The following is a 19,868-nucleotide window of genomic DNA, read 5'->3' as shown; positions in this document are numbered from 1 at the left end:
AACTGAAAAGACTAAAGTGAGGGAATCGTTAAAATGCAGTTCAAAAGAAAGGAACTACGTTCTTCGACAGTCTCTAACAATCTCACAGCAGAGCAGGACAAACTCTGGAGGAGGTGTTCTAAGGTGAAGAAATATCATTTGGGGGCAGCAAGGAGGCATGGTGAGGCAGGGAAAGAGGGAGGAATGGTGAGCTCCATTTCCAACAGCTTTGTACCTCCGCTGAGTTTTACTTGCAGTTCTTTCCCATTCCTAATTCCAATTATAATTTAAATTAGTCCCCGAGCGTCCTCATGGCAACAAAAGCAAAATGAATGAATTACAGTAGCATGTGTAGCCATTGCTGCAATGTTCTGTCTCTTCAAGCACTAACATCATCTGAAGCCAAATTAAAATTTATAAGTGAAAATGTATGTGAATGAAACTCAGGAATACAGAAACACAGGTGTGACAGACCTATTAAATTATTCAAAGCTAGCCCCTCAAGCAGTGCAGGATTATTTCCCATAGTATATTCTGTGGTGGTGTGTTCAGTCCAGGTTGAAATGACTGTCATTTCAAATCAGTCCCAGAGCCTACTGGTCTCACTGGCTACGCCTACTCTGCACCGTAGTTCGAAATAAGATACGCAATTTGAGCTAAGCAAATTGCGTATCTTATTTTGATCTTATTTTTAAATAATCCGCTATTCCGAAATGTCTCTTACTCCTTGTGGAATGGGGTTCACAGGGACGTCAGAAGCGTGAGCCCGAAAGAATGGGCTTGCTGTTAAGATGCAGGATAGCTATTTCAGGATACTCTCATATCCTGAAATAACCTTGCAGTGTAGACATTGCCTCAGTTTTCCATTGCTTTTTTTATCCCAGCTTGCCAAGTTATAGTTCCTTGAGCACCCTAAATAGTTCCTCTCTCTCCTGGGTGTTTACAGCCTTCAAATGCTTACAATTGATTACTGTATGCATCTCCGTTAATGATCGTTTGGCCAAGCTGTGAATATATAATCTCCACTTATAATTCAAATTCCTGCAGCACACCTGCCAACAATGAAAACTATAGCACTACAAACATTTGGAGAGAAAAAACAGCCTTTTTATGCCATTGCAAACTGTAATTAACATGCTCTTGACCCCTCTCCCAGATAATTATTATAGAGACAGATCCTCATCTCGTGTAAATTGTCCGTGCTTTGAAATCAGTGGAGCTATGACAATTTACTCTAGCCCAGGATCTGCCCCTCAGATGTTAGCAAGACTAGCCCCAACACTGATCTCTGCATCATCTCTTGAATGCTTTCCCCTGGACTGGTTGAAACATTAGGGCTGCGTCTAGACTGGCATGATTTTCCGCAAATGCTTTAACGGAAAAGTTTTTCCATTAAAAGCATTTGTGGAAAATAGCGTCTAGATTGGCACGGACGCTTTTGCGCAAAAGCACTTTTTGCGGAAAAGAGTCCGTGCTAATCTAGACGCAGTTTTACGCAAGAAAGCCGCGATCGCCATTTTCACTATCGGGGCTTTTTTGCGCAAAACGGTTCTCAGTTGTCTACACTGGCCCTCTTGCACAAAAGCATTTGCGCAAGAGGACTTTTTCCCAAACGGGAGAGTCATTGTATTTGCGGAAGAACACTGACAATCTTACATTAGATCGTCAGTGTTCTTGCGCAAATTCAAAGCGGCTAGTGTTGACAGCTGGCAAGTCTAGGAGTAATGACAGTGTTCATGTCCAAGTCAATCTGAATTTCTTTTTCAGATCAGAGACTGATCTTTGATAACAGACCTTAGGGCTGTTACTTTTACAAGTTCATCCCATTGCTCAGAACAAGTGTGTTTCAAAGTTCAAATGACTGTCTAATGTTGCTTGTCAGCACACTGCAATGCAATGTATCTTTATTGGGAAACATCATGGTATCATGAATTGGGTAAAGACAGTTTCATGACATAACCTTCTATCGATCCAGAAATGATGTCAGGATTTATGAGCATCCCATATATTTCCTTGAGAAATATGAATGATTGCAGACATCACAGATTGACTGCAAGGCCTGAGTGACTTGTCGCTCTAAAACAGTGGTAGAAGACAAGTACTGAAGTGTAAGGATTCTAACTGGTCACAGAATAGAATTATTTTACATTTAGGCACCTGTAGCACACCCAGAAATGAAGCTACTAAGCAGAGGGAAAACTTGGCCTGCACACTTATGCCTCACAACTAAACACTGCCGCTGGATTTAATTTTTAGATCTAGTGTCAAATCAACACCAAAAGCAATGCTGGCTTCAGTATTCAGTATGATATAATCCTTTGCCTCATCTGACAAGAAAATTTAGCAAGTATCTTCAAGAGTTCATTCTAGAATAAGAATGCTTAAAAACCCACAAACAATGCTCCTTCTTTTATGCTCTTTGAAAATGTGTTGGTACACACCATTGACTGACAGTTGCTGATGTCCGTGATCATCTCTGCTGCGGACAGTAACTAAAAATGCCTCCAGCTTGGATGACAGGGAGCAGATGAAATTATTCTGCTGGAATTGGAAGCTCTGTGCAAAGGACATTGTCTCAACGACTTGAGACATCCTGCTTCAAAGACCTTTTCAGACTACACTTCAAAGAGAATCCTCTGAACTGTCATTCATGCTTAAATTTGACACTTTACGCTTAGGTTTAAACAAAGACATTAATTGTCTTACCCATTACAAAGATAGCTTCCCCAATTATCACCTCTAATATCATTAGCTCACAGGCATTTACCTCCCCCCCCCATCCCTCTTCTGTTCTGAAATGTGATTTGTCCTTTTCACATGTGTTCTTTTTTTTTAATTGTATCCTTTGGTATATATGGTTGTGATAATTTTCTTCCGCTATTTGATCTGAGGAAGTGGGTCTGGCCCACAAAAGCTCATCACCTAATAAACCATCTTGTTAGTCTTTAAAATGCTACATAGTCCTGTTTTTTGTTTCTGCTACACCAGACTAACACGGCTACATTTCTATCTCTGTGCAAAGAAAGAACTAGTGTCTATTAAGAAACCTGCTTGGATAGCCAGGAAATGAAATAGTTTCCACTTTACTTTCTGGTGGCAGTGTATTCCTAAATATGTGCTTTCCTCTGTAAGTATAAACAAACTCCATTCATGTTTGGAGATCTGAAGCATAGCAAGTATCTTACCTAACTGCTAAAAAGTCTCTAGAGTTATAAAGAGCAAGCCTAACTTCTCCACCAGGTAAATTTACTATAATAATTGAACAAAGAATTCTAGAACATTCTTACGCTTTGGGCATAAACTGCCCAACCTTAGAAAGTTATTTCCCTACATGCAGTTTTATTCTATAATACATTATACAGGTTCTGGTACCTTCCTATGATGTATTGACCATTGTGGACAACAGAACAATTTATTAAGGACCAATATCATTTTAGGACATTTAGAAAACAACTGGCTTGGGTTTGCATATGTCTCTTGCACATTCATTGGATGTGGATTTCAGTATGGCTGCGTCTAGATTGGCGTGATTTTCCGGAAATGCTTTTAACGGAAAAGTTTTCCGTTAAAAGCATTTTCGGAACAGAGTGTCTAGATTGGCACGGACACTTTTCCACAAAAGCACCTTTTGTGGAAAAGCATCCGTGCCAATCTAGATGTGCTTTTCCGCAAAAAAGCCCTGATCGCCATTTTCGCAATCGGGGCTTTTTTGTAGAAAACAAATCTGAGCTGTCTACACTGGCCCTTTTGTGCAAAAGCTTTGCGCAAAAGATACTTTTGCCTGAACGGAAGCAGAATAGTATTTCCGCAAGAAGCACTGATTTCTTACAGTAGAAAGTCAGTGCTTTTGTGGAAATTCAAGCGGCCAGTGTAGACAGCTGGCAAGTTTTTCCGGAAAAGCGGCTGATTTTCAAGAAAAACTGGCCAGTCTAGACATAGCCTATGGGTATGTCTACACTACAAAGTTAATTCAAACTAACAGCCGTTAGTTCGAATTAACTTTAATAGAGGCTATACATGCAAACCACTAGTTTGAATTTAAATCGAACTAGCGGAGCCCTTAATTTGAACTAGATAAGCCTCATTCTACAAAGAGTAACGCCTAGTTTGAATTAAGTAGTTCGAATTAAGGGCTGTGTAGCCACTTAATTCAAACTAGTGGGAGGCTAGCCCTTCCCAGCTTGCCCTGGTGGCCACTCTGGGCACAACCAGGGAAACTTTTCTACCCCCTCCCGGGCCCGGAGCCCTTAAAGGAGCACGGTCTGGCTACAGTGCTCATGCCAGTTGCAAGTCTGCCAGCACCCAGCCAGCAGACCCTGCACCTGGCACGGCATGAGTCAGGCACCCGCTGCCACCCAGCCCTCCACCTCTTCCCAGGACCAGGCTGGCGGCTCCCAGGAGCCTGCCCGGGGCCACAAGAGGCGGGCGCCCGCCTGGTCTAGTGCGGAGATGGTGGACCTCATCGAGGTTTGGGGGGAGGCCTCCAATGTCCACGATCTCCGCAGTAGGCACAGGAATGCGGTCGTCTAGGGCAGGATAGCTGCCAGCCTGGCCACCAAAGGCCACAGGCGAACCCAGGAGTAGGTTTGCATGAAAATTAAGTTGTTCCAGTGAGACCCCCGACCCTGAGCCCTGAGCTTAGAACATAAGAACATAAGAGTGGCCGTACTGGGTCAAACCAAAGGCCCATCTAGCCTATAGCCTGTCTGCCGACAGCGGCCAATACCAGCTACCCCAGAGGGGATGGACTGAAGACAATGACCAAGCCATTTGTCTCGTGCCATCCATCTCCAGCCTTCCACAAACAGAGGCCAGGGACACCATTCCTACTCCCTGGCTAGTAGCACTCCATGGATCCAACCTCCATGAGTTTATCTAACTTCTCTTTAAACTCTGTTATAGTTCTAGCCTTCACAGCCTCCTGTGGCAAGGAGTTCCACAGGTTGACTATGTGCTGTGTGAAGAAGGAGTTTCGCTTATTAGTTTTAAACCTGCTGTTCATTCATTTCATTTGGTGTCTTCTAGTCCTTCTATTATGGGAACTAATGAAGAACTTTTCTTTATTCACCCTCTCCACACCACTCATGATTTTATAGACCTCTATCATATCCCCCCTCAGCCTCCTCTTTTCTAAGCTGAAAAGTCCCAGTCTCTTTAGCCTCTCTTCATATGGGACCTGTTCCAAACCCCTAAGCATTGTAGTTGCCCTTTTCTGAACCCTTTCCAAGGCCAAAATATCTTTTTTTGAGGTGAGGAGAGCACATCTGTATACAGTACTGAAGATATGGCGTACCATAGTTTTATACTTCCCCTCCTCCTTCTTCCCCTGGCTTCCCCCTTCCAGCTCCCTCCTCCCAGGTTTCCCCCTCCCCTCTCCCACCTTCTCTCTTCCCCTCTCCCACCTCCTTTTCCCAGTCTCCCCAGAGGTTAATCCCCCCCCGCCCAGTTTTCTTAAATCAAGAGAGTTTCTATTTTTGAACACGTGTCCTTTATTTTTTACATCAAGAAGAGGGGCTAGGGAGGGGTAAGTGGAAGGAGGTGAGGGAAAAATGGGGCACGAGCCCCCGATGGGGAGAACTGGGATGGCTCTGCGGGCTCCTCGAGGTGAAAGCTCTCCTGCAGGGCCACCTGGATCCTGACAGCCCCCCGATTGACCTCCCCCCCGGATGGCAGCCTGCGGCAAGTGCAGCCGGGCTGATGGCTGAGTGCTGTGATGTGCCGAGTGTGGGCACTCAGGGCACTCCAAGTCAGGACTGTTTTGCTGTCCCTCATCGAGGTAGACAAGCAAGCAGGGAACCTTGAGAACTGTCTGTCCAGGGTGGGGGTCGGGTCGCTTTAAGCACAGCCCTCTGCTAGCCAGAGGCAGCAGCTCCACACTCGAAGCCCTAACCTGATGCCCTGCCGGCACTGGTTCCAGCTGGCCTTAACTTCGGTTCAGGGTCCACTCAATGTGGACATGCTATTTCGAATTAGCAAAATGCTAATTCGAATTAGTTTTTAGGTCTAGATGCATTAATTCGAATTATCTTAGCTCGAATTAACTAATTCGAATTAAGTTAGTTCGAATTAGTGCTGTAGTGTAGACATACCTTATGAGATCAAGGTTCCTCATGCAGAAACAGAACTATACCCATGAAAGTTCGTGTCAATTTGCCTTGTGGCATCAGAAAACTTTGCTCTGCTCTGCCATATTTTAAGTGACGACTTCTCATAAAGAAGGCAATGATGTACTATGGATAGACCGAAGACTTAATCTGTTACTTGGGGTGGAGGGCATTCTCCTTATTTAACAGTTTTACCTGTTGTGGCCATGCAATTCCGAACCGAAAACTTGCATTGAGCTATTCCCAGTCACCCAATACAAGGGACAGGTGACAAGTATGCCCAATCTTTAGCAGCAATTTCTGTTCTCACACTTAAACCTCCCCAGTTCACACTGTCAGGCAGAATGCTGCAGAAAGAAAACGCAATAGTGAGATGCTGATTTACAATCATTTTCTTCTCATTGTATAAGGACTTTAAGGACATGATCCTGGAAAGCAGAACCCCTGCAACTACCACTGTTACAGGTACTCTACATCCTTAAAGATTTAACCTGTGTTTTCTCCCTCTCCCATTCAGCCTATATTACAACACCCACCTTCCATTTGCTTTGTTTAGTATCTGGCCATAAATACATCCACCTCTTATTTCTTCTTTTGACCAATACAGCTCAACAACTGATTCAGGCAGAAGGCCTTGCAAACCCCACTACATTTTAACTATTGTCCACTGTTTAGAGAATGCAATTTTATTGTTTTATGGTATGGGAGCTTCACAGTGTTGTAGTTTTCTCCTTTTTACAATACCATGACATAATATTGCAGAGCAATTTGCGAATTAGAATGTGGCTAATGCTAACTTATGACTTAGCATAGCGATACTGACCTTCCTTGTAAAGTATTTGGAAAGCTACTGATGTAAAGAGCTAGGTATTGTTATAAAGTCAATGATACTGGTTTAACTGAGGTTGGAAATAAACCTATAAAACAGAGTCATGGAGCATGTGGATCTGGTTTCTAGCTGTTAATATTGTTTCTAGGCACTCTGTTATTATGTGTTGAGTGCAAGACAGATAGCTAAGATGTAAGAAAAATCATTTAAGCATAAATTCTCACCACAGATACTTGAGGGAATGACACATAAAAAATCCATTAATGCCAAAAGGATTTCGCCTATATTGATTCCTGAAGGATAAAACTATACCCTCAAAGAATTCAGAAGCAGACTGTTCCTGAATTACACAAAATCAAGTATTTGATTCCTGAGCCAGAATTGTCAGTCCTTTGTCATGGCTCATGCAAGATGTATAACTGCATTTGAATTTTACAACATTTACTGTTCAGGTCAGAGATTAATGCCAGTTGCTTTCATTATATTGGATGCAAAATCTCTAAGGGAGACCTGAAAAAATGAGAATGCGGTAGAAAGAACAACATGAATTGCAAATACTCAAAAGTGTGAGGACTTGCTGATGTCTCATGGAAATCTCTGAAAACAGTCTATTTAGAGAGTGTTCAGCAGCATCTAATAGAGATTCCACTGGGAATAAGCACAGCACAAACTGTGGGGGATAAAGGTATTGGGATACAAAAGACCAGTCATACAGACAGACAGCTTTTGCAATCAGACTTGTGGTGAATATTGTATGTGACAAACTAATCATTATTCTAATGATAATTAATGATTTTACACTCCAATAGTGCTTTCCTTATGTGGAGCTCCAATGCATTAAAGAAGTAAGGCTCTTAACTCTCTGGGGAGCAGGGAAGTCATCTTACTCTTTCTTGATGAATAGTTGGTGGTACACAGATAGAAGGAGAGCATCCTGTCTCCCCTTTCCTGCCTGCTGTGGAGATTGCTACACACAGTGGAACTGCAGTTCCACTGCTTGAGGGAGGATTTGCACACTACTGATCCAGCTCTGCAGCAGTGGAGTCACCTATCAGATGCTTTGGAGTATCACTGAATGGCTACGTCTACACTGGCAGCTTCTTGTGCAAGAACTTTTTTGTGGAAGAGTTCTTGTGCAAAAACTCTTCCAGAAGAGAGCGTCTACACTGGCACGTGCTTTTGCGCAAGAGATGTGCTTTTGCACAAGAGCAGCCATGCCAGTGTAGACACGCTCTTGCGCAAGAAAGCTCTGATGGCCATTTTAACCATAGGGCTTTCTTCCGCAAGAAATTCATGTTGCTTGTCTACACTGGCCTCTTGCGCGATAACAGTTGCGCAAAAGGGCTTATTCCTGAGCGGGAGCGTCAGAGTTCTGGTGCAAGAAGCACTGATTTCATCCATTAGAACGTCAGTTTACTTGCGCAAGAACACGTGGCCAGTGTAGACAGGCAGCAAGTTTTTGCGCAAGAGCGGCCGCTTTTGCACAAGATTGCGCCAGTGTAGACACTGCCACAGTGTACAGGGATAGATGGTTGTGATCTGGTAGATCCCATGCTCTTCTGACTTACCAACCATTGTACTCTGTAAAAAGGTTCAACAACAGGCACAGAGTAACACTCCAGGGCTGTGTCTAGACTGGCAAGTTTTTCCGCAAAAGCATGCGGAAAAACTTGCCAGCTGTCTACACTGGCAAAAAGTGCTTTTGCGGAAAAGCGTCCGTGCCAATCTAGATGCTCTTTTCCACAAATGCTTTTAACGGAAAACTTTTCTGTTAAAAGCATTTGTGGAAAATCATGCCAGTCTAGACATAGCCCAGGAGTTTGAGGGCCCTTTTCTGGGCATGAAAGAATCCATTTCTGCTTGTAGCCTTGGGATGGAAGAAATTCTGTATCTGAGAGATCATAACCCAATTACATGAGGCATGTACCATGCAGTGTTCCCAAGATGCACAGCAACACTGCTTCACAGGTGATTAATCAGCCTCGCCCCATCAGAGGCTCCATGCACAGAGCTGACTGACTGGGTGAGACTGGTTAATCACCTGTGAAGCTGCACTGCCCCTCATCTTAGAGGGAACATTGGTACCATGAACAGGATTTCAGTGGCATAGCAAGAAGGGGTGGTGATGGTGGGGGAACAGTTGCCCCCAGGAGCCATGCTGGGGGGGTGTGTGTGTGTGCCAATTTAGCTGCCAAAAGTTATGTTGTTAACTTTTTAATTATTATTTCCTATTTGGTATATATTCCAACAGTCAACTGTGAAAAGGTTTCAGTGAAACCTTCCAAAAGTAAATAGGATGATAGACTGTTTGTAGATTATTTAATGTGATTTTATGAAATGTTTACATTTTATGCAGTAGATCATAGCCAAACATTCTTCTACATTTTCTAAGCACCCCTGCCATTATTTGAGATTAGACACTGAAAGAGAAATAATCAAGATGGAACCAGATTTAATAATTATAATTTGAATTTCTATATTTTTAATGCTACCAGGAAATTTGCATGAAAACACATTCTGTGTTTCTTAGAAGATCACTGACTTCTGCTTCTCATTCTTCACCTGAAGTGACAGTCTGTTTGCAACATGTCAGTTAGTTACTGTGGAGAGCATTACATTATCAGATTATTGGCAAGAGTCTGATCTCACTCAGAGCTGTTGAATAAGGAACTATTCCACTGAAGTCACTGAAGTTTACATCAGAGGAAGGAGGCAGAGAATGAGGTCATGCTCTGGATCAAGAACATAATAGAAACATAAGATAGATGAAATTAGGAAGCTCTTTACTTTAGAAGACAAATGCATGAAATAAATCCAATAGCTGGAAGTTAGATTTTTAAAAGTGAATCCTAAGTTCCAATTTGGAGTTTTAACCACTGCAACAGCTCAGCAGGAGAAAGTGATAAGTTCATCATCACTTGGGCTACGTCTAGACTGGCATGATTTTCCGCAAATGCTTTTAACAGAAAAGTTTTCTGTTAAAAGCATTTGCGGAACAGAGCGTCTAGATTGGCACGGATGCTTTTCCGCAAAAGCACTTTTTGCGGAAAAGTGTCTGTGCCAATTTAGACGTGCTTTTGCGCAAAAAAGCCCCGATCGCCGTTTTTGCGATCGGGGCTTTTTTGCACAAAACAAATCTGAGCTGTCTACACTGGCCCTTTTGTGCAAAAGCTTTTGCGAAAAAGGGCTGTGTCCAGACTGGCAAGTTTTTCCGCAAAAGCAGCTGTCTACACTGTCTACACTGGCCGCTTGAATTTCCGCAAGAACACTGACGATCTCATGTAAGATTGTCAGTGTTCTTGTGGAAATGCTATGCTGCTCCCGTTTGGACAAAAGCCCTCTTGCGCAAATGCATTTGCACAAGAGGGCCTGTGTAGACAATGCGGTATTGTTTTGCGCAAAAAAGCCCCGGTCGCGAAAATGGCGATCGGGGCTTTTTTGCACAAAACCGCGTCTAGATTGGCACGGACGCTTTTCTGCAAAAAGTGCTTTTGCGGAAAAGCGTCCGTGCCAATCTAGATGCTCTTTTCCGCAAATGCTTTTAACGGAAAACTTTTCCGTTAAAAGCATTTGTGGAAAATCATGCCAGACTAGATGTAGCCAAGGACTTTTGCCCGAACGGGAGCAGCATAGTATTTCCGCAAGAAGCACTGATTTCTTACATGAGATCATCAGTGTTCTTGAGGAAATTCAAGCGGCTAGTGTAGACAGCTGGCAAGTTTTTCCGCAAAAGCAATTGCTTTTGCGGAAAAACTTGCCAGTCTGGACACAGCCTTGCAGTTTTTCAACTGAGCCAGGTTATCTTTCTGAAAGACACACTCTAGTTCAGAGGTGGCAATAAAAAAATGGCAGCCCACAGAGTTAGTCGCTGGTGGGCTGCTGCCACTGTTTACCTGTGCCACCACATGTATCAGAAGATTACAGCTCTGGTTGGTAGCGAATTGTTGCTTGTGCCAATGTGAGCAGCGGGAAGTGTGGCAGAACAGGATGTCACTTCCTGCCGCTCACATTGGCCGCAAATGGTGATTCGCGGCCAACAAGAGCTGCAATCCTCCAATACCTGTAGAGGCACAGGTAAACATAGAAGTGGAGGTCCACCAGGCACCAACTCTATAGACTGGATTTGGTCCACAGGCCGGAATTTGCCCACCCCTGTTCTAGTTCAACAATTGTTATTCGGTTCAATAGTGTTCAGTAACACAAAAAGGAAGAGTAATTCCTCCCCCCTCACTGAGGAAATTACTGGGTGACCAGTAATATGTTATATATAGACTATCTTACTGATTCAATCTAACTTTAAAACCCAGAATGCTCATAAACAGATTTTGTTTTCCTTAGCTATACACAGTAATTAAAGTGATGAGAGGAAACAATGAATAGCAATGCCTCTCTACAGAGTGGATCTTTTATAACAGGTTTGCCATAGTGATCAGGTTATTTTTAATTTGCAAAATAAGGAAAAGTTATTTACTTGTTCCCATAACACAAGAACTAGGGGTCACCAAATGAAATTAATAGGTAGCAAGTTTAAAACCATCTAAAGGAAGTATTTCTTCATGCAATGCACAGTCCAACTGTGGAACTACTTTGCCAGAGGATGTTGTGAAGACCAGGACTTTAACAGGGTTCAAAAAAGAACTAGATAAACACATGGCGGTTAGGTCCATCAATACTTATTAGCCTGAATGGATAGGAATGGTGTCCCTAGCCTCTGTTTGTAAGGGGCTGGAAATGGATGACAGGAGAGGGATCACTTGATGATTACCTCTGTTCTATTCACTCACTCTGGGGCACCTAGCATCAGCCTCTGTCGGCAGACAGGATACTGGGATAGATGGACCTTTGGTCTGACTCAGTATGGCCACTCTTATGTATTCAAAAGTGATCCCCACCAATAATAGGGCAGATTTTCTGTTAAAGGTCAAATTTCATACATTAGCTTCCATCTCCTTCCTGTTTGGTGATAAATGACAATATACTTTGTATAATCTCATACAATGAATTATTTTCTGACTTTTACCTGATTTTATGGAATGTTCTCAAGAAAACATTAATTCAAACTTTGACCTTTCCATCCAAGTCATAAAGCAATAGTGGAGAAATGTAGAGTAAGTCCAGAATGAACAGCCAATTAGTCTTTTCATTACTAACTTTTCATTACAATTCTACTTAAATCCATTGAAGGGAGCAAGTAAGATCCTGTAATGGGTTCTCCCTAATTCAACCAGAAAGCACAACAACAAAGCAATGTGTCCAGCAGACAATATAAGCTACTCTCCTTTGGCCTGCTAGCAAGCAACCATCACTTTGCTTCACCTTGCTTGATTAATCCTCTAGGGTAGCAGCCCAAAGGAAGCATGTCATCTCAAAAGTCCAAAGCAGGTACAGTGAAGTTCAAACTTATTTATAGATATAAATTTCTCTTTTCTTAACAATACCGTTTGAGGAATACAACATTTTACTGGCACTATACTAGAAAGAAGGGAAATAACCCAACATAACCCAGCATGCACTCCTCACCCATCTTTCTAGCATTGCTAACCATGATTAGTTGGCAGGATGGTTTAATAATCTAAGGCACAACTCTGAAATACAATGAAACAGCAGGTTCAAAGTCAGGGGGAAATCATCTGAGCCGATTATAATCAGACTGGCAGATTTACCCAGTATTGCTCGGGTCTTTAGCTCAAGTCAAGGTTTTTTTTAAATAAAAGGAAAAAGTACATGCTTTATTTAAATTATTGTATTTTCAAAAATATAATGTTATTTTTAATTAGGTTAATTTTTATTTCAGATTTCTTTAAAAAAGGGGTTGTTAAAATTTGTTCGGTTCCTTTTTTTTAGTAATTTTTGTGTGTGTAAATTTTATAAAGTGTATTTTTTCCTTCATCCCTATAAATTCATATCAGTTGCTATATTTTAACAAAACAGGATTTAGTCAGTTTGGTTTCCAATAACATTGTCTTTTAGTTTTCAAACCTTAAGCATCGATTTAGCTGTGCCAAAACAGATCACTATGCCAAATTTATCTGTTTATCTCTTTTCTGTAAAGTTTATTGAAAAGCATTCCATTTGCTGGTACACCCTGTTTTTCTAGCTCATCATTGTTCAGTCTCTTTCAGCATTCGTTCAATTATGTCTGTTTTGAGGACTGTACTTGATTTGGTGATCCTATCTCTTTTCTGTTTGGATTTATGAGAAGCAGTCCCATTCCAGGCACGTCCCATTTTCCTGGCACAATCAAACCCTTACTTAGCTTCAAGTTATGATATGAGGATACCGAATTTGGTGGTCCTACCTCTTACTGTTTAGGAGGAGTTCTTGATCAAACACAAACAAACTCTCTAAAAGATATAGTGATAAACGGAGATAATTGCAGGCAATTTGCCATTCATGGGTATTTAGGATGAGATTAAAAAAGAGCGAGAGTGTGGACACTACGGATCACGTGGCATTTGAGACAAGTCAGAGAAAAGTTTTTGAAAATCACCAGATAAGAAAACCAAGACAACATCTTACTTCCCTTGGGCGTTAACTATACAGTATTAGTCTCTTATTATCTTTTTTTCATTGCTATTCAACAGTGGTCAATCAACTGGGCCATGTTCACTTGACTAGATAGGCCCTGGCTCAGAATCACCAATGGTAGGAAGACTGCTAGTGGGCCTGTTGTGACCTATCGAAAGTCAGGACAGTCCTAAGGGTCACAGAATAGCACAGGGGCTGGCAGCATGGAAAGCAGGTGATCTGCTGAGGGAATGCATCTTCTCTGCAGTCTCAGCTGATGAAGAGTCTCCTGACGAGCCCCTGCTTGCATGGAAAGACTCCCCCCACAGTAGACACTTCTGAAAGAGGACAGCAGTGAAAACATTGCTTATCCTTGCCCGAGCATATATCCTCTCTGGGGTGTAACAGCACTTGGTGGCAATGGTAGACTACATGTGGCCCAAAAGTTTGGAGACAGTTCCTCCAAGCCAGACAGTACATATCTAATGTGGGCCTAGGAATATTCAAGTGCTTTAATAACTCATTTGACCATATTAGTCAAGGGAGCAGCAAAGCAATTTCTTCTCTGTATATGGTACTGGCGGACCTGATACTACAACACCGTGGGCAGCTCTGGTGCTTACATTCTTAGAAGACAATTGATACGTTGGAGCTGTTACAGAAATCATTTGAGGGCTGGAGAAAATGCCTCTCAGTGAGATATTTAAAGAGATCAATCTGGTCAGTTTATTATAATGGAGATTGAGAGGTAACTTGATTACAGCATACAAATACATTCACAGGAAGAAAGTACCAGGTACTAATAGGCTTTTTAATATGCAGAGAAAGGCATAGAATAAAACTATGACTGGAATTGGAAGCTAGACAAATTACCACTGAAAACAAGGCATAATTTTTAACAATGAGGGTGATTAAGCATTGGAACAATCTACAAAGGGAAGTGGTCGGTTCTCTATCTCTAGCTATCTTCTGAATGCCTGTATAGAAGATATGTTTCAGCCAAACACAAGTTACGTATTAGTCAAACATGAGTTACTGAAGCTCAATAGAGATAACTGGGTGAAATTTAATTGCTGGTGGTATATATAGGAGGTCAAACTGGGTGATTTAAAATGGTCCCCCTGACCTTAAACTCCATATATCTAAGGAGACATGAATCTCCCCCCTCACCCATCTTTATGGAAACAGGGGTTTTAATCCATTTAGACTTCTCTTTTTGACATTCTTTACTGGCAGTTTTTCTCAATCAGCCTAATCTTTTCCCATCAGGCTTCATGATAATCCCATTCTGCTATACTCCTTAAACTAATAAAAGATTAGGGTGACATTTGAGAAAGGGCATCGCATTAACCAGCAGCTTTCCCCTCTCAACAGATTACACGGTGCAAAACGTAGAGAGCAGGCCATTAATCTTATGGTAACAAGGTGTCTTTCTGAATGGAGACCTCCTTCTTGATCAATATGAAGGGCCCGGGAATAATGAGGACACTGATGCCTGACATCTCTGGCAATTTTGCCAGGAGGCAGCGGATCCATAAAGCACTCTGATGTCGGAAACAGCTCCTGTCACCACACCATTCTGCCACAGACAATTGAGAGCAGGCTCCCACTAGGATCTGTCACCTCGTGTGCTGTCTGCAGATAATGAGCCTTACCCTATGTTCTAATTAGTGGCACAAAACTGTTTAACAACTTTGGCTTTGCTCTAACATGGAATCAATTAGGATTAGCAGCTGAATAAAGGGTAAATTTTCATGCCTCTTTCACTAAGCCTGCATCACTGGTGAAAATCACTAACAAAACCCTTTGTTCCTTCCAAGGGTGGTGAGAATAGTACAGACCTAATCACGGGCCTTCCTGTTCCAGTAAAGGGCCTGCTGATATCATTGCATTGCCTAATTAGTCTTTACACCACAAGAATAGAAAGCAGCCCACTGATTTATTTTTCCTTGTTACGTATATCTCGGCTCCCCAAAGGAAGAGACAGCAACTGCAAACAGAGGCGATAATATATCTGTCTTGTTTCTGGGGACTAAAATCTCACATGAAGTGCTGAGAAAATCTTTAGGAGAAAAATTTAAGTATCATTCTCTTTACCTGCACATAAAGTTGCTGGGCTGTGATATGATTTAAAAGCAAGGCAGGCTGGGTAACCTAACCAGCATATAAAATAAAGCCTTCATCCTTCTATGACATCCATGCAGGCAAACCTTGACACCTATGGCTTTGTCTACACTACAAAGTTTTGTCATCAAAACTTGCCTTTTGGTGACAAAACAGTGAGAACATGCACACTGCAGTGTGTCTTTTGTTGGAAAAAACTCCCACTTTTGGCCACAAAAAACTTCTACCCCATAAGAGAATGTTTTCCCCTCTCCCTTTATTGTTACCAGACTGACAGTGTAGACTCTGCTGTTTGTTTTTTTGACAGAACTGGCTTCCACCAGTATCCCATAATGCCTGCCCTGATGGCTCTGCACAGCATTTAGCTCTGCTATCGTGCAGGCATGCACCCTTCCCCTTTCAAAGCTCTGGGAAGTATCTGACAGCATAGCTAGCTGCTTAATTTAGGGAACAAACAAAGAGCAAACAAATGGAGTGCTCCTGTTCTGCCCTATTTGGAACACAGGGGCAGGCAGGCTGCTGCTGCAGGGGGAGGGGAACAGACTGCTGTGCTGCGAGGATATTTGACAGCATGGAGAGCTCACAAAACTACTCATGATGCCACTCCTGGCAGCAGAAGAGGCTGTGGGAGAACTGAGGGAGAATCCCAAGATGTGCAGGGCTCAGCTCTGACTTTCCACAACATGGCATTGTGGGATACATACCCACAGTGCATTGCTCACACAGTCGATGATGATGCTCCCAGTGTGGACATGATCTGTCGACAAAGGGAGCAACTGTGAACGCCCTCTGGCAATTTTTGTGTGTTGACATAAATTTTGTTGATAAAACTTTGTAGTGTGGACATACCCTAGTACAGAATTCAAAAGATTCTGCGTAGGTTGAGGGATATGATCATATGGAACAAGTTTGGCAGACCAAGGACTAGAAAAATCAGTCTGGGGCAGACTCTGATGAAGCATAGAGTGTGGGCAATGCAGCCAGGGTCCTAATAAAAGAAAACCACTTTGGATATGGTTTATACCGGGGTAGGCAAATACTGGCCTGTGGGCTGGATCTGGTCCACCAAAGTTAGCCCCTGTTGGGCCCCTATACCGTAGTATTTACCATTGTCTCTGCAGGTTCAGGGGATCGCAAACTCCCATTGGCTGTAGATTGTTGTTCCTGGCCAATGGGAGCTGAGATTGCCCGTACCTGCGGAGATACTGGCAAATACAGTGATAGTGGCCCACCAGGTCTAACCCTGGTGAATTGCCACCATTTTTTTGCCCACCTCTGGTTTATACCCTTTTAGTCTTTGGTTCTCTTCCGTGGTTAATGAACTATGATTTGCTCGTGCATCCTTTGGAGTTCAAAATTCCAAATTGCAGGTTTCTAGAGACCAGATGACCCTGTGCCACACTTCCTCTTCTGATTACATTCATTAGATATCATCTTCTAACTTTTTTATTTTGTTGTTGATGCAGGTATCTGAGGTTTTAGGAATGTCTGCTTTGTAGCAAAACCAATCTCTGCCTGTCCCATTTTGTCACTCTGCAAAGGTGTACCACTGGTATTATATTCCATTGCTGTCTCAGGTTCTGAGCTCACTATAGATATCAACAGGATGAAACTGATTTCAAAGGACAACTATAAAGTCTGCATTTGCCAAAAGATCCCACACGGTACTATCTGTGAAATCACAGTATTTCCTTATATTCCAAATAAGAAATAACAGCAATAACTCAAATACAACTGGGTAGTATCTGATAATAAACTACTGAGTTCTTAACAGAAGTTAATGCAACCATCCTAATTTTGCTGTTTGTGAAGACGAAAAATTTCTAGTTGATGAAAGAATCATAATGGATATTTGAAAAGAAAAAAAAAATTCCAAGCTGTGGCAGATAAGTAAAAAAGAAAAGAGCTTGACACTTTCTCTGACAAAGATTTTCATAGCAAGTTCCACCTCTCCATCTCTGGGGAAAAGTGTATCCTGTAATAGGAAGGACTTACCTATAAACTGTGGTGGGTGGAGAGTTCAGTGTGTCGTAGATAAGCCTCACGTGTCCTTGGTACAACTCCAAAGCCAAAGGATCATTGTCTCCTTTGTATAATAAAATGCCATTGTCTTTATCTGTTGCTACCTATGAAACATCAACAGATGAACATTTAAAAAATCAGCTATAACAAGTGCAGTAGCAATGCAAATTCTTCCTGCCTAAACCGCTGACCATGAGCCAAGGGGATAATTCACACCTACTCTATCCTTGGGGTGCGTCTACACAGCAGAGCTTAACTTGAAATAAGCTACGCAAATTGAGGTACATCAACTGTATAGCTTATTTAAAAAATGGGAGCATCTACACAGCACTTATTTCGAAATAGAGCACTCTTCCACCGACTTCCCTTACTCCTCGTACAATGAGGGTTACAGGAGTCGGAATAAACAGTCCTCTAGCTTGACAGTATTTTGCCATTATTTTGAAATAACTGCCGGTTGTGTAGATGTGGACTAAGTTATTTCGAAATAGCACTAATTATTTCTAACTAACGTTGCTGTGTAGATGTACCCTGGGTCTCTCCTAAGACTGCCAACAAAGGTTTTGACTGTAGTGATGAATTTTGCAAGGTGGGCTCTAGGTATTGGACAGGAGCTGCTAAATTCATTTGATAGGCCATTCAGCTGCCATCATGAGCTCGGTCATGCAGAGTCATTATTTGCAAATAATGTTCTGCTAAGATCCATTCCCATTTTCAAAGTAACTACTTAGGCTCTTTACACTGCAGTCCTTGAACATTTGTGCAATGGCATAATACTAGTGCAAATGCTCATGGGCTGTGAATTTTAAATGTTGCACCTTGAAATGAAATGCTGTGTCACTGGCAATTTGAACTTAAAACCCAGTTGTGAAAACCTCGCATCTCCCTAGAGTATGTGATCAACCCTGATCTTTATGTGAATGAGGGAATGGCAGAAATGTCATTTCACAGCTGGGCCTTGAAACAAAAGAACCTGCTATAGCCAGAGTCTCTCTTTAGTTCAAATAGTAGAGACCTGTATTTTAAGAGTTCAAGGGGCACAATTCTAAATACAGCCTTTCTCTGTTGAATCTCTGTGTGTGAACTATGACTGTTTTTTGTCAGAACTTGATTCATTTCACACTCCCTACTAAGCAACAGCTTGAATTAGGGATTTAGAAAGGCAATGTATAAAGTAAATTAAGTTAATCAAAATTGCATAACAAATACATTTGAGAAAATTTCAGTCTGACCATGGTTATTCTGTGACCATGAAGAGAAACTAAAGTGTACACAATAGGTTATATACATTATGAATTATTCACTCAACTCTAGTTATCTCCGAGCTAGATCCATACAGTCAGAAAATAAGAACCTTTCAGTCCCTCCTAGATTGCCATCTTTGCTGTCCTAAAAATACCAGAAAGCTTAAACTCATAGATGATGAATCCACCTTCCCATGAGGTACCTCTAAAAGTGACAGTGGAAGATGTTGGGGAGGAAGTACTGAGAACAAAATTTGTCTCAGGGTTATTTTTGCAACAAATATTGCAAAAGGTTTTTTTTAATGTCAGTTAAGCAGCAAAACTAAACAGTTAAATATTTCAATCTATTTTTATCTAAACAAATGCTCTTCTTTGCTCCATAGCAGAGCATGATTTTCATTCTTTTACGAGTATGTTTTAATAGAAGGCTCTCTTTAATCCCTTTTTAATGGCCAGAAAATTATCCCAATTTTACTTTCTTGGCAATTAATTAACAGATGGAGAAACAATATTTAAACTGGAAAATAAGATCTGAGAACACCATCTGTGTGTGTTCTATGAAATAAACAGGCTTGGCCTTCGAGTTATTGCTGGAAGACATGTTCTCCTTGTACATTTTACTTGAAGGAAAAATGTCAAGAGTTCCAAGCTCTGAACTTAACCTATGGTGCAGTGGAGCCCTTGAGAATGTCAGACTTTTTAGAGTTTTTGAGAGAGTACGATCTGAAATAAAAGAATGTTGGAAAAATAAAAAGGTGAAAATAATATGTCTAATCTCAGCATTATCTGCATCACAATAAAGAGTTGTTATTTTTAAAAGGCAATTTTTAAAAAGATGCTAAGCAAGTCATGCCACATTAAAATTATTTATATTTTCAACTGTGAATTTTCAGAAGTTGAGGCCTTGGATATAAATGGTAAATACTGATCGTATGGTCCCAGATGTTTCCTTTAGTTTGAAATAAATTCACCTATGATAGAAGAGATTAATCTAAACAGGTGGTGGCAATGTTAGGCCCAATACTAAAGATAGTGGAAAGAGTCCCAGCAACTTCAGTT

At 41.6% G+C, this 19,868-nt stretch overlaps 1 protein-coding gene across 1 annotated transcript in view; it reads right to left on the bottom strand.

The window, feature by feature from the left end:
* SLIT3 (slit guidance ligand 3) overlaps positions 1–19,868 on the bottom strand; it is a 795,269-nt gene that overhangs the window by 18,565 nt on the left and 756,836 nt on the right. The window contains exon 32 of the mRNA XM_006115755.4: positions 17,539–17,669. Within this exon, the coding sequence (XP_006115817.1) occupies positions 17,539–17,669 (131 nt within the window). The remainder of the gene's footprint in view (positions 1–17,538; positions 17,670–19,868) is intronic.

Source organism: Pelodiscus sinensis, chromosome 17 (assembly GCF_049634645.1).
Source record: "Pelodiscus sinensis isolate JC-2024 chromosome 17, ASM4963464v1, whole genome shotgun sequence".
NCBI classification, from domain to species: Eukaryota; Metazoa; Chordata; order Testudines; family Trionychidae; genus Pelodiscus; species Pelodiscus sinensis.
Note: the sequence above shows the minus strand (reverse complement) of the source record. Positions and strands in the feature narration are given on the sequence as shown.